This window comes from Dermacentor silvarum, chromosome 4 (genome assembly GCF_013339745.2).
Source record: "Dermacentor silvarum isolate Dsil-2018 chromosome 4, BIME_Dsil_1.4, whole genome shotgun sequence".
Lineage (NCBI taxonomy): Eukaryota > Metazoa > Arthropoda > Arachnida > Ixodida > Ixodidae > Dermacentor > Dermacentor silvarum.
In genome coordinates this window covers 9,502,526-9,516,504 of record NC_051157.2, presented here as the reverse complement: position 1 = coordinate 9,516,504, position 13,979 = coordinate 9,502,526, and the positions used below count along the sequence as shown (strand labels likewise).

Sequence of the window (13,979 nt, the reverse complement as noted above, 5' to 3'; positions counted from 1 at the left end):
TCTCAGCACTACGACGCCTCGATGCCAGCATTCGAAGGGACGCTGGCATCAAGAAGCACTACCAACGCCAGGTGGCGTTCACCGTACTCAGCACAGCGGAGCGTGGCCTCCGCAATTAGCTCTGAAAATGTTTCTGAAGTTGATCGCGGAGGCTGCAATTACGACGCGCTGTACGCGCTGATTTGACTCGGTGACGATTCAGTTACGTGCTTTGTCTTGCGCGTTGTATTAGTGTGTCAGTTACGTGCTTCGTCTTTCGCGTTGTGCTAGCGTGTGCAGCGTAGTGCAGCTTCCATATGCACGACGGTTGCTCATGGTCATCGACGTTGGTAGTCGTGATGGAGGAGACGTGCCACCAGGCGTCAGCGTGGGTGCATCAACGCCTAAGGGCGCTTTAGCCACAAAACACCAATAGACATTATATATCAATGTGCAATAAACATTACACTACTTCTTTGAAGACACGTTTCACTTTCGTGTTCTATACCGATTCCTATATAAGAGGGATCAACCACATTTTTTTTTCCCAAACTTTTGGAAGGCCGACTTCACCAGTCGTCGCACCGTGCACGAATAGCGAATATAGTGCTATAATTCTTCAGGGCAACATACTTATATGAACGGTTTTAGCACTGACTGACGTTGACTAGTGTCGACGACGGCGATCGCGTGCATGTCTGCGGTGTATCTTTCCACCCTACTGTAAGGTAGCGAACTGGTTCTTTTTTTTTTTTTTTTTTGTCTCTGGTTGGCTTTCTGTCTTTCTTCTTTCACTTCTGTCTCTCGTCGAGAGTACCAAAATCGGCGCGGTCGGCAGCGATCGCTTCATTGAATGCACTAGTGTGGCATGATGATAGAGTAGCGACGAAGCAAGATATTAATTAATTAGCCATGGCACTGCCTGTTTGTACCAATTTACAAGCCAGTCCTCTCAAACGGCACAGCGGCAGCCTGTCGTTACGGGGAACTGTATACATACTACAAAAAAGGATCGCACGGGTAGTCGTAATCAGTGCACCGCCATGGCGTCGCCCGCAGCTCTGTGGTAATTGCGACAAGGACAAAAAATTAATGCCTAGTACATGGATAAACATGCATAGGTTAACCGAGCGAACAAGCACGGAGCTTCAGCACCGAGTCATATGGCGCTGCACAATAGAAAAGCAAGAAGAACAAGAGGAAGAAGAAAAGACGCTGCGCTGCGCCCATCCGACAGTCCGGCTTTACTTCATTTGATTTCTAGCTCAAATTGGTTCCACACCCTTGGCGCCGTCGACGTGGTTTCCCATGTGTCCTTGATTAAGGCTTCCCGAAAATTTGGCCGTTTCTCGTACGCCCTAGGATTCGAAGGTTGGTGGGGCATGTGGTGATTTAGCTTGACGTTCCCATTCGGACTATGCCACTTTATGGGCGCTGTCTCGCTGTTCCAATAATGGCGCGATTTGTTCTGCTTCCGTGCCTCCAGCCGGGGCCGGCAAGAACCTCCTGCAGCTAAGCGTTAAGCAGGAGATGTCGTCCTGTCAGAGTGCTGTCATGAGGCACACGCAAAAATTCCTGTGTTTTACACCGTAGACATAGAAGCCGTAAACATAGTTAAGCCGTAGACATACAAAAGCGTGACGCTATAACTAATTCATAACTATCGAATGCCACTTGCACCTCCAGACTGTGGCCAAATCCATATTCATTCCGCAACATTATAGCCTGCTCCCGTTGAAAAAACTAACTAAATACTCCTCTATCCGTGCACTATAACAAGAAAATGTTTCGAGCGATCATAGCGTAAAGATTGCAGAGTCTTCGATTCGGCTTGGAATCCCGGAACAGCACACTCTGACAGCCGTAGGCACAAGTAATAGGAAGCGTCGCCACACTTGAACGATATTTAAACAATAAGCTTTGAAATGAGGTGCACTCTGGACAATTATGTTCAGTCTGGGAGGCAATATTTCAACCGCATAAGCCTCTAGCCTCTAAAACTCCCGATATAGCTTTCTGTTACTCAATACGTGCTACATAAAGTGTTTTCCGAGCGTGCAAGAAGCCCGCAAATACACGCAAAATCACCGCGTGACTGGCCGCTCGAGGCACTTTGCGTGTATTCGCGGGTTCTTTCACGCTCAGAAAAACATTTTTATGTAGCACGTATTGAGAAACAGAAAGCTGCATCGGGAGTTTTTCATGTTGCTCTACAATTTTCTCATCGACACTTTTCAAGTAATTGTAATATTTGAGAAGTTGATTAATTAATTAGGACTAATTACACAAGTAGGCGGGAATTCAAATTATTCTGACTATTTTCAAGCCACGGCAAACACCATTACCTTGGTTCTGTCCAGCTACGTGGCATTTACATATTTTAAAATCTTGGTGTATGATAATATGCACACCCTGCATGTACAGTGTGGAACAGTACAGCTTGCTAATCTAGGAATTAAAATTCCATGTTCGACACTGCCATAAGCTTTTGCAATATCTAAAGTTACTAATGCTAAGTTACTAAGTTACTAATCTCCTGATAGTCCTGCGAGTCGAATGCGGCTTTCCATATCAGCGCGAGCTGACCATATGGAACATTGAGGCCTAAATCTTATTTGTCTCGAGCACAGAATACCCTGAGAAGTAAATTCATTCAGCCAGACATGAATTACTTTTTCAATTATTTTGACTAGATACGATTTAGGGGAAATTGGCCGACTGTTGTCCGAGACATATGCGAGGTTTTTATTTTTAAAAAGTAAAAGCACAATTTTTGCAATTTTCCAAGAGTTCGGAATCTATGTATATCGTAGTGAACAGTTAACTATATTCAAATGTTCATTGGCGAAAGAGTTAAAGAATAGTTAAATTATAGCACTTGTAATACGGTCTTGTCCAGGAGCCGACTGATGTGCAGTTAAGATGATATCGGATAATTCCGTCATGGAAACTTCTACTAACTCTGATGTCGAACTTTTAAACCTCCAATGTCTACGGCACTGCGAAGAAAAGCGTGCTTCAAGCCCCTTCGCGATAGCATCTAGCGAATCCAATGTTTCTTTTGGGGATAAAACAGGAGAATGTGAGTGACCACATGGATTGTTGAAAACATTTTTGCTCCGTAAAAACCTAAAAAGTGCCGATCTTCTTTCTCGTGGTATTGACAACAATGAATGCAGTCCTTCTTTTATTGCGATATCAATTATATGGACACTCCAGGCGAACTTTTATGCCATCATCTTCAGCGTCGGTATCGGCGTGATATTCCGTATAAAGTCCAAGGGCGATAACATCGTCTCCGCGCGCCGTATGATGTATGTGCGAGTGAAAGCGTGCGAGGGTGAGCTGACGATGGCGGCTCAATCTCGCGCGTGCAAGGGGGGAAAGCGGGGCGGAAGCGCGCCGTCTTCCGTCGCGCCCGGCCGCGCGGGCCCTATCTTGAAAGCGATCTGCGATGGGGACAGAGTGCGCTGAGTGCTGATGACTTCGTGTGCGCTGTGTTTTCGCCGCTTAGTTCGCGTCGAAGCGAGAGGCAGCACGAAGGTCAATTCACTCGCTGCTGCTGCCGCGCTTCCTCTTTCCAGCGTTTTGACAAGAGTTTCCGAGGTCATCGAGTGAGATTTGTTCATGTTTACTTGAGCGCGCGTGACGCCATGCTTGTTAATTTAGTTATTAAGCGAATGTTTACAAGTTTATACGGCCGATAAAACCACTATCCGTACTTTGTATAGCTGTCTAATAATTTGCTATCGCAATCGATAGCAAATGTCGCCTTTCGGGCGGAACTGCGACATTTTTGTTCCTCTTTAGCTATTGCCACAGTTCGTTTAAACACAGCTGCATATAATTTATAGTCCATCCAATTTTTCGGTGAATGATTATGCTGGAGACTTTTCGACGCTGCTTTTCTTCGCCTACAATCCCGTATATACTGCATGCTTGATTCCACCAAGACAAGTTTGACGGAGAGCTGCCAGACATGACGGTAAACTCAGTGGGCTGAACAGCAGAATATAAAAGCCATGTCACTGAGTCAGACCTCCGTTGCTCATCACAAGTGGTCAACAATGATAACCCTCACTTTATAGGTGATTTATAATTTTTATAAATAAAGAGCCGTCTTTGCCGTACAATATGAGCCTGACGTGAAAACCTAATTTCAAATGTAAAGGGTATGTTATCGCTATTTGTTCCATTGTTAAAGGTGTTCCAAGATGAAATAGACATCTGAGCAGAAAAGAAAGTCAGGTCTAATGCAGATGAGAATCGCCCACGTAGAAACGTAATTCCACCTGAATTGTGACAATGAAAATTGTTATCATGCACCCAATTTCACAATATCTTTCCACAAACATCCGTTTTCATTTCCCAAGGAATGTGATGAGAATTAAAATCTCCTGCCAGAAGCATTGCATTTGAACAATTTAGGGGCAGTGATTTCAGGTGATCAGTGCACATGACTCCATACGCATTAACCACTGTAAACGCAGCACAACCAGTCAGTAAAAAATCTAATCCTAAAATTTCGTAGTCTGAACACACATGTTCAAAAGTTACAGTTACTTATGATACATTTTTGATGAAACTAATGCTAACAGCCCACCGCCTCTAGCTGGGCGATCTAAATGAAATGTTCGAAAGTTATTAATAGTAAATGTTTGATGTGACGAAAGCCATTATTCGTGAAGTAAAACATCTGGAATTAGTTTGTGTACTAATTTGTGTAAGAAGGTCAACGTAACCGGAGGATATAGAGCGGCAATTTCATTGAAGAACTCTTACTGATGCAATGGCGATCCTAGTATGGATTATTCCATAGCAGAACGCAACGCATCCTGCTCGTGGTGTTCACTGTTCTTTTCATTTTTTTTCTGCCTAGATTTAGGAGGATCGGTGTGAGAAAGTGGGGAACTCTTACGTCTGTTACTGACAGCCCCAAGCCCCATGTGTCCGAATGAGTGGCTGGGTCCCGCAGTTGCTGATAGCGGAGAACACTCGGAGGTATCAGACTCAATTTTCGCCTGACTGTAAGTTTGATTAGTTCGAATGTTGCGCAGAAATACTAGTTGAATTGGGGGCAGCAGCAGCACAGTCAGCACGACAGCACAGCAGCACAGCACAGCAGCACAGCAGCACAAATGGAGGCACAGCAGCTCAGGAAGAGGCTGTTGAATTTGGCAGTTAACATCTCGGTTATACCCTCGGCAAACTTGTTAAAACGCCGCTCCATAACTACTGGGATTGCCTTGATAGCTGTGGCTACTGAAGCCGAAACTGTGGCTTCTAGAGATCTGAACGGACGGGACGCAGCGGCTACGAGCCAACACCACGCTCTTTAATCGCTGCTATTGCTTCCGCACGGGAAAAATGGCGTTTCTACGCAATATCAAGCACCTGCATCTCATGGTCTCGCGCGGGGCAGTTACTATCCGTATCACTGTGATCCATCGCACAAGCAACACATTGGTGCATCCACGTCGCAGTCTGATGTGGAGTGAGAGCCGCCACAATTACAGCATCCCACTGAAGATCTGCAGGCATTAGCACTGTGACCATATCTCCAGCAGTTTCGGCACTGCAGTCATCTAGGTTTCAAGGTCTCCACGAGGAACAAGTACGGCCAAGCCTTCACTTCACAAGGGCGCATTAAGCAGTACTGTACCGTACCGAACCAAACAGGCCTGAACAACTCTGTGCTAGCTGGCTGGCTGCCTCGCTGACTGATGCCCACATACAATGACTTTAGCCCATATTCAGGAATCGGAATTAATTTCAGACTATTTGGGGTTCCTTAACATCCTCCGCAACACTTAATGCACCGTGTTTCTGCATTCCGTCCCTGGAAGAATGCGGCCGCCGCCGCGGCTGCAAATCGCCGCAGCCACTGATCGACGGGTCCCTTGGAGAAAGCCGCAGCAAGATGGATTCTTCGAAAACGGGACCTCGTTAGATTTCTCCCGCAAGGTACAAATATTTTCCTGGCCACTGAGAATGAGCTCTAGCTTGGTCTTCCACGCAAGATGCAGATAAGTGAAGTAGCGTTCCGTGACCCGTGGCCTATGCGTGGTAAAGTACACGCATGTGCGCGCACGCCGCCATATACGCCTGGCCGATAATGAGTGCCGCGGCTGTCGAAAGATGAAAAGATTGTGAAGTCAATCGAATCCCGCAGCCCACGAGAGGTGAGACTGGTTCATGGACATGCCACCTTATTTTCCAGCGCCCACTGCGCCGGAACAAGCGTTGCGTGTATCATCCTGGCAAATGTGTCTGTTATGAATGAACGAATGCGATCAGCACCTCATTGTACGCGAAATATTAAGGCAGAAAGAGACAGTAAGCAATGGGGCACCGTGATGCAGGCAGACACCGGCCTCTGTGTGGCAATCACCACACAATGATGCCTGCGTCCGGTACTTACTTTTCATAAGAAGCGCGCCTATTCCAACTGTAAAAGGTCATATCTCACGCGCTGTAACTGACACAAACACCCTCCGTGTGCTAAAGGCATTCAAGTATCCACGGAATAAGCTTCGTCAACGACCTTCCTGCATCATCGTTCTGAGAAGGGCTCTTTTTCAGCATTCACATTTGCGAATTAATCATATCGTTTAACAAAACCCACGTCCACACTTAAAGCTTCATCTGCAGGACACTCCCTTGCCGCAACAGGAGAAACAGAGAACGCTGCAGCGAGTGTCGTTTATTCTTGTGTCTCTACACTTTGTCCTTGTCAGTGCGCTGCTCCGCCAATACGGTATGATGATCAATCACCAACTAGCCCAACTTTCTACATTACTGAGCTTTCACTCCTGAATGTCGCCAACGCTCTCTTCCCATGTGATTGTCATAAAGAGAAAGGAAAGCATTGCTTGATTCTTCACGTTCAGTTTCAGCTTTATTGTTTAATCACTTATATAGGAGGTTTTATGCAGAAAGAGGTACACCAGTTACAAACTGCAGTGGGACCTCTTCTTCCCAGCTGCATAAGAAGACATTAATAAAAAGGCATCACTTGCGATTATAACGTAGAAATGAATCATTCCAAAAGTTATACAATGTTGAAACAGCAAAACCTAACGCGAAAACTTATAACGTGAGTTCTTACAGGATGCATGAAAAAGAAAACGCATCAAGTATAATTACGTGATCATGCAGTTTACAAAGTTGCAGTGTAACATCTAAGTGAAAGCTGCAGTATTATGATAATGTCGGTGCAGATTTTGCGTGAGGTGGTAAATTATTCCAAATTGTCACACTAACAAAACCAACAGTTGGCCGTAGTTAATGCACGATTTTGGAAGTAAAGGATTATTCTGTAAAGACAATCTAGTATAGTTGAAGTAGCGAGGCTATTTCTTCCAATGGCATAATTTAGGTGTGGATGTTCAAGTCGTCGGTATACAACAATGCCTAAGTTGTACCAGATAAATTTATATATATGGCGAGGTTCAGGTTTATATCAGAGAAAGTGTGGGTAACATGAGCGTTATAAGGAGCTGATGTACTCATACGAACAGGGTTATTTTGGATGCGCCGCAATGGAGCTATATGGAAGTGGCATGTCAGACCCCATGAACTGACACAATAATTTAAATGACTATAAATGAAGGCACAATACAATGCCACGAGAGTACGCAGTTGAAAATAATGTCCAAATAGCTTTCAAAGGCACTCTGATGCCGTAGGCAGCCTTCTTTTTAAAGAAGTTGGTGTGCGTGTATTTCTAAATATTGTCGTTCACTTAAAGAGACGCAGCATCCAAAGAACGTAGTGCCTGTTCGTGTGCAGAAGGCGTTTCTCACGTCAGGCCGTCAAACGGAAGCTCCTCCCAAAACGTGACGTGGCGTCTTCCACGGGAACCGCTCCCAAAGAAGACGGAATCCTCCGCAACTTTCCTTTCCATGTGGCGAGCGACGAAGATGTCACGATTGTCGCACGACCAAACATGCGAGGCCCGCACTGCGGACAGTCTCCGATGCGATGCGGGAGATCGATGGATCTGCTCACGGCGCATCTACGTAGCACAAGAAGACAATGAGCTTTTCGTTTCCTGTTTTTGTTGCCGACGTACAGGTGGAACGGTACGTGGTCGGCTCTACTAGTTTGCCTTCGCATTATACACAGGCGCACACTGCGGCGGCACACGTCTCTCCTTGGGGCCAAGAATCTGCGTGATTTGCATAACGAGTTTAAAGCGCGGAGGCAAGGAGCACGAGTTATGTGCCCGACAACAACCGGCACGGCAGCCGTCCCTGTTTCTCTTCATCAGTGTCAGCTCGTTGCTTCCTGCTGGTTCGACAGGCGCGACAAAAGTGTCGACATATGCTGAATCGGCACCGTTGACTGAATGGTGGGCAGGTTTATGAGTCGCATTACCTTATTCTCTTTTTATTCATGCAGATAGCGTACAATTAACATTGTATATTATTCTTTTATCACGTTAGCTATATACATTCCAAAAAAAAAAACATGACTTAGAATTCCTTTCATTTCATCGTGATAACAATTATGCTGTATATGCACGAATTAGCGCAATCTTAGTAATTGTTCATTTTGACTACCATCTTCATTTTGACCCCAATTTTCGACGAATTCGCGCAGCAGGATACGAAAATAGAACTAAATTCATGATAAAAATAATGGCAATCATTCAGACTGACAATGTAAAAGACGTGAAACTAATAGAAACTCTAGAGAACCCCAACGCTAAAGCAAAGTTGTAAACGGGTCCCGCACAGCTAATGTTTTCCTATTCTGACCCTCTATCCGGCTTCCTCGCCTTCTCTTGTCACTGTATATTATATAGGGTTGTTTGTATTCGGGCTTTATATATATATATATATATATATATATATATATATATATATATATATATATATATATATATATAATTCGGGGGGTACCGGGTGCTATTTTTCAAGCTGATAATCGGGGAGAAATCGTGTTATTTACGGAACCATTCCGACATATCGGGGTTTTTCCGGGTTAAATTCACAAATGTACAAAAATACTAAAAATTACATGCGGGGTTTTCTTTTCTTTTTTCTTTTTTTTTGTCGGAGCGTATCACGAGCTCCTTAACGCTCACGCGTTAAAGGTAGGTGTCTGTTTCAAGCTGGTAATCGGGGGGGGATCAGGGTTTTCTACCAAATATTCCGAAGTTCAGCGTTTGTTTGGAAATTAATAAGTAATAATGACAGTAAAGAGCATTGATAACTTATAGATAATGAAACGTTTTATTCACGCAAAGCTGGTCCTCAATTTTTTACACATCCTTGTTAACATACATCGTAGGCATGGCGAACATGTCCGTCTCCATCCGAGACCTGTCCGATTTTTGAACGCATCTCAGCTGAGCGAAAGTTCTCTCGACATCAGAGCTTCCAATAGCTAGGGACAACAATGTTAGTTCAGTATTTGCCAGCCTGGGGTAGCGAGCGGTAGAGTCATGCCAATACTCAATGAGCTCGACAGCTGTGTTAGTGGGGCTTGCTTCCACCAAGTACTGGTTAAACTCGTCACGAAGCAAATCTATGTCGTCGGTCACGGAAATGAAGAGAGGTCGGTAGTCATGAAATGACTGGCTCAGCAGACGCTTCTGCAATGGATTCAAGACGGATCCCAATTTCCATAACGTTAACCGGTTTTCGTGTTTGTCTGAGATGTTCCGTTTAACAGTGCAGTACCATTTTGTGGCGAGTTTCGTGCAAAACTCTTCAGAACATGTTTTCATTAACGTGGCGCTGCTCTTGGGTAACATAGACAAAACTGGGTTGGTATGTGGTTTTGGAATTCGGGGAGAAATCGGGTTTAACGCGATTCTCTTGAGAGAGAGAGAGAGAGAGAATAAACATCTTTAATGTATAAATGCAGCTTTGGAGAGGCGTCCTCATTCCAGGATGCCTTGAGCTCGGGCCGCGTCCTGGGCCCTCGCAATCAGCCGTTGCTGATCTTCGAGGTCGGAGCTGGCCAAGGCTCTCTCCCAAAGCTCGTTGGTGTGATAGGGGTTCGGAGGATTGAGTGGTGCCTCTCTGCAGCCCCCTACTATGTGCCTGAGGGACCCGGGCTCTGCGCAGAAGCGGCAAGCTCTTGAATCATGTTCGGGGTGTAAAAATCGGGTAAAATCGGGTTCTACCCGAAAACGAACAACCCTACACCGCAGCAAGAAGGCCTCAAGCAATATAGGGTGCTTGGCGTCCAGCCGCATATATACGTAGCCACTGTTCCCCCATGTCATCGATATTTTACATTTCCTGCAACGCCGTGTTATTTCACTTGTATGTACGCTCCTGGTTAATCTGATACCATAGCTGCACACACTTTCGCATTTCAGTTACATAGTAAGAAAGGCGCGGCGTTCCTGCCAGATTAAAACATCAGGCGATGATGGTTGTCTGTGATTAGTGCAAACAGCTCGTCACACCACGGACATAATCACGACACGGTCGCTGTCGTGCTTTCTACCTGTCGCGCTGTATGTCTCAAGTTTGTCGAGTCCTCGTGCAGAGTGCCTGGCCGAGGCGACAGTGGCGCTGAGAGACAAAATCTACGTTGCTGCGCGTGATGGGCGCGCCGGCGCCTCACATGGTGCGGACGAATGCGAGCGATGAAAGTGCGTGAGTGATTAGCCCCATTCCTCTCGGACGACGGGCGAGGCGAAAGAGAGCAAGCGACGAGTAGGACTCTGACCCAGATGGGCGGGCGCTGACGCACGCGGCAACAACACAGACCGCAGCCGCAAAATCGTCTCCGGTGGCGGCGACGCACGTGTGCCTCTTGTTCGCGCGCGCTGACGACCGCCGGGGCGTCTCGATCGGGCTAAATATGGAAGCAACAATGGTCAGGCTACACACTGTGCATGCGAACGTCCCCTATCTCTTAGCGGGCATGCCCGTGAAGCATGTAAGGTGTGCAATGAAGATTCGTAGACAGAGCTCTTCGCAATAGTTACGTTTGCTCATATCTGCCGTCTGCGCCTGGAATCCGAAATATACGCCGGCAAGCGTTTTAGTTGTCACGTAACATTATTTGCGTTTTATATTAGTGTACGTAGGTATAAGCTATGGATGTGTTAGTATTACAGTGCAACGAACTAGCGCGCGACAACACAGGGACGGTGAATCTGAAGCCGTGAATTGCACCATATCTCTGTGTTGTGCGCTGGTCTGCTATACAGTGTTCAGCATCTTCCCATGCAGCAAGCGTAGCCTATATAGCAGGCGTCGCTGTACGCGAACGTTCGCTATCTTGGGCTATTATATAATATCGTCCGTTGCCTGTAATGCCCTATATCAATCGTTGTATCTGCGATCGATGGAACGGGACTGGTGTTTCGTGGCGCTCTTGCGGCAAAGTGTTGCAGCTGCTATTGCGCTTGCCATGCAGTATGCATGCGTGTCGCGGCAGCGCTATGAAACACCGCTACAGCGTACCACGCATACTTATATGCATAATGACTTTCTGCGCGTAGGTCATAAAAGTAATATCTGCAGCATGTTACACTCCTGTAACACGTGAAGGCGAAAGCCTGCTGCACACTTGGTAATGCGCCGTCTTGCATCGTCGCGTTGCTGCTCTCGCATTTCGGCTTCTTCAGCTCGTTTTCGACGCTAGCTGCGGCTTCGCGCGCTCGGGGTCATACTCGCGCCAACGACGTTTCTTTGACTTTACGTTTTATCCTCTCAGCAGGGGATTGAAACGTATATATGCTGTTCTGTTTGTTGTATGGGTGATTTCAATGAAACTATGCACTGTTCGCTTCACTTTGCTGAGCTCTTGTAGCCTCAGCCTTACGGGGGCATGAACCATTGCAGTTTTTGCTTGATCACAGGGGTATGAGCTACTAAAAGGGTCACGTAGATTTTTCTTTTTTTTACCACTCGACTAGACGCCGCGTTTCTTTGCGTTGTATGCGTGATTCCAATGAATGTATGCACTGTTCGCTTCACTTTGCTGAGTGCTTGTAGCCTCTGCATTACGAAAGGGGTGATCCATTGCATTTTTGCTTGCATAGGGGGGTATGAGCCATCGCTAATTATTACAATTTTTGTACCACTGAACCGCACGACGCGTTTTTATTTTTTTTTCATGGCCATCGGGGCGCGCGCGTATGAGCCGGCTTTCGCCTTAAAAACCAGGAATGTGCAGGAGCAGATCACTCGTATCTCGAAGAGGAAGTGAAACTGCAGAGCCGAAACACGAGTGGCATGTCCTTCTGCAATCTTCTTCACGTGGTGAACCGTCCCACCGAAGTCCCCGCATATTGCTACACGCGTGTTGTATTTGGTGGTTTGAACGAGGCACGCGGGCGCCATCACTAGAGCAAAGAGGAAGAAGAACAAACTGGGGGCTCGCGCTGTGAATCCAACCGGTCAATGCTGCAACCGCTGCTGTAAATATAATCTGTAAATAGTTGCTCGTCTAATTTACTCGTCGTTTGCGTAACATTTTGGTGGAGGTGCTGGTATCTAAAAAAGAAAGAAAGTAAGAAAGTACAGAGCTGACTAAAGCAAGCAAGCATATCCAGGGTTTGAAGTCCCACCTTCAGCCATGTTTCTTCGGCTGTCAATGGCTCACACGACAGCAAGTCTGATGGCGCGCGTCCGACTGGTGCCACAAAATGACCTTGATAACATCAGAAGCTATGGAGTTATGCACAAATGCATTCGCGAATCATGCCGTTACTGTTGAGAAACTGCGAAGCTAACTGCTTCCGCCGCGGTGGCTTAGCGGCTACGGTGTTGCGCTGCTAAGCACGAGGTCGTGGGATCAAATGCCGGTCGCGGCGGCCGCATTTCGATGTGGGCGAAATGCAAAAACGCCCGTGTCTCGTGCATTGGGGGCGCGTTAAAGAACCACAAGTGATCAAAATTATTCCGGAGTAACCCCCTACGGCATGCCTCATAATCATATCGTGGTTTTGGCACGTAAAACCCCGGAATTAATTAACTGCTTCCGCTCTCTTCTCGTAACGTTTCAGGGATACACGAAGAATCAGCAAACATCGGCAGACGATAGTCCTTTTGGGTTATGTATTGGCAGTACGCTGGATCTCGCGCCGTCCGTAACCTAAACAAATATGAACAGGTCGCTGAAAACGCCGGCCCGCGACAGGCGTTCACGCCTGCCGCCTGCACAATTGACCATGGTCAATTGTCGGATGCTCAAGTCTGCAGCATTGGCTGCTAGCTATTAGTTAATATCAATACTATTTATTGTTTCCTTCATATATCAAAACCAGAAAAGAGAATTGGCATAGTTCCACAGAAAAGTACACAAACACGGAAGTATTGTGAAATTCGTGGATCCGCCTAAGCCTTAGACAAATACGTCCTGTACGGTAACCGGCCTGTACACACCATGAAACCAGATGTAACGTGATCAGGTGTCCACAGAGTGGAGACGACGGCTGAGGAACGCGGTGACGTGACCGAAACATCCGCAGACGGATGCGCGCACAAGAGGCTCTTGCGCGTGCTGTTTCTCACAGTGTCTGGTCTTCGCAGGAGCTGGACGCGTGCGACGTGCCTCGCCGTCCGAGGACTTCGAGTGCCCGTTCCCCGATGGGATGTTCGCCAACCCCGACACCTGCCGTCGCTTCTACATCTGCTCGGGCGGCACACCTTTCAGCCAGGCGTGCCCGCCCTCGCTCTACTTCGACGACATCAAAAAGTTCTGCACCTTCAAGAACAAGGAGCTCACCTGCGGGCCCGTTGAAAGCAGTGAGTGAATACTTTGCCCTATTGTGTTATCACCTGCTCCCGGCGGACGTCGAGCTGAGAACCTCTTGCTGGAACTTCGTCCCCTTAAGCCCTCCCCATGCAGTCAGTAGCGCAGCCATAATTTCGTTTCGCCGTCAATTTTCAGCCTGATCATAATCAGTTTCTTATGAGAATGTTTTTATAGCAATTAAAAGTCGACAGTGGCTTTAGCATACGTACGCTAAAGAGGAGGAAGGCGAAAGCCTGCGCCAAGGACAGCCAACTGGCTCTCCTGGA

The 13,979-nt window shown here is 46.8% G+C and overlaps 1 protein-coding gene across 1 annotated transcript in view; it reads left to right on the top strand.

Annotated features, from left to right (window-relative positions):
* LOC119449412 (chitin deacetylase 1-like) overlaps positions 1-13,979 on the top strand; it is a 101,267-nt gene that overhangs the window by 74,103 nt on the left and 13,185 nt on the right. Inside the window, exon 2 of the mRNA XM_037712581.2 lies at positions 13,488-13,703. Within this exon, the coding sequence (XP_037568509.1) occupies positions 13,488-13,703 (216 nt within the window). The remainder of the gene's footprint in view (positions 1-13,487; positions 13,704-13,979) is intronic.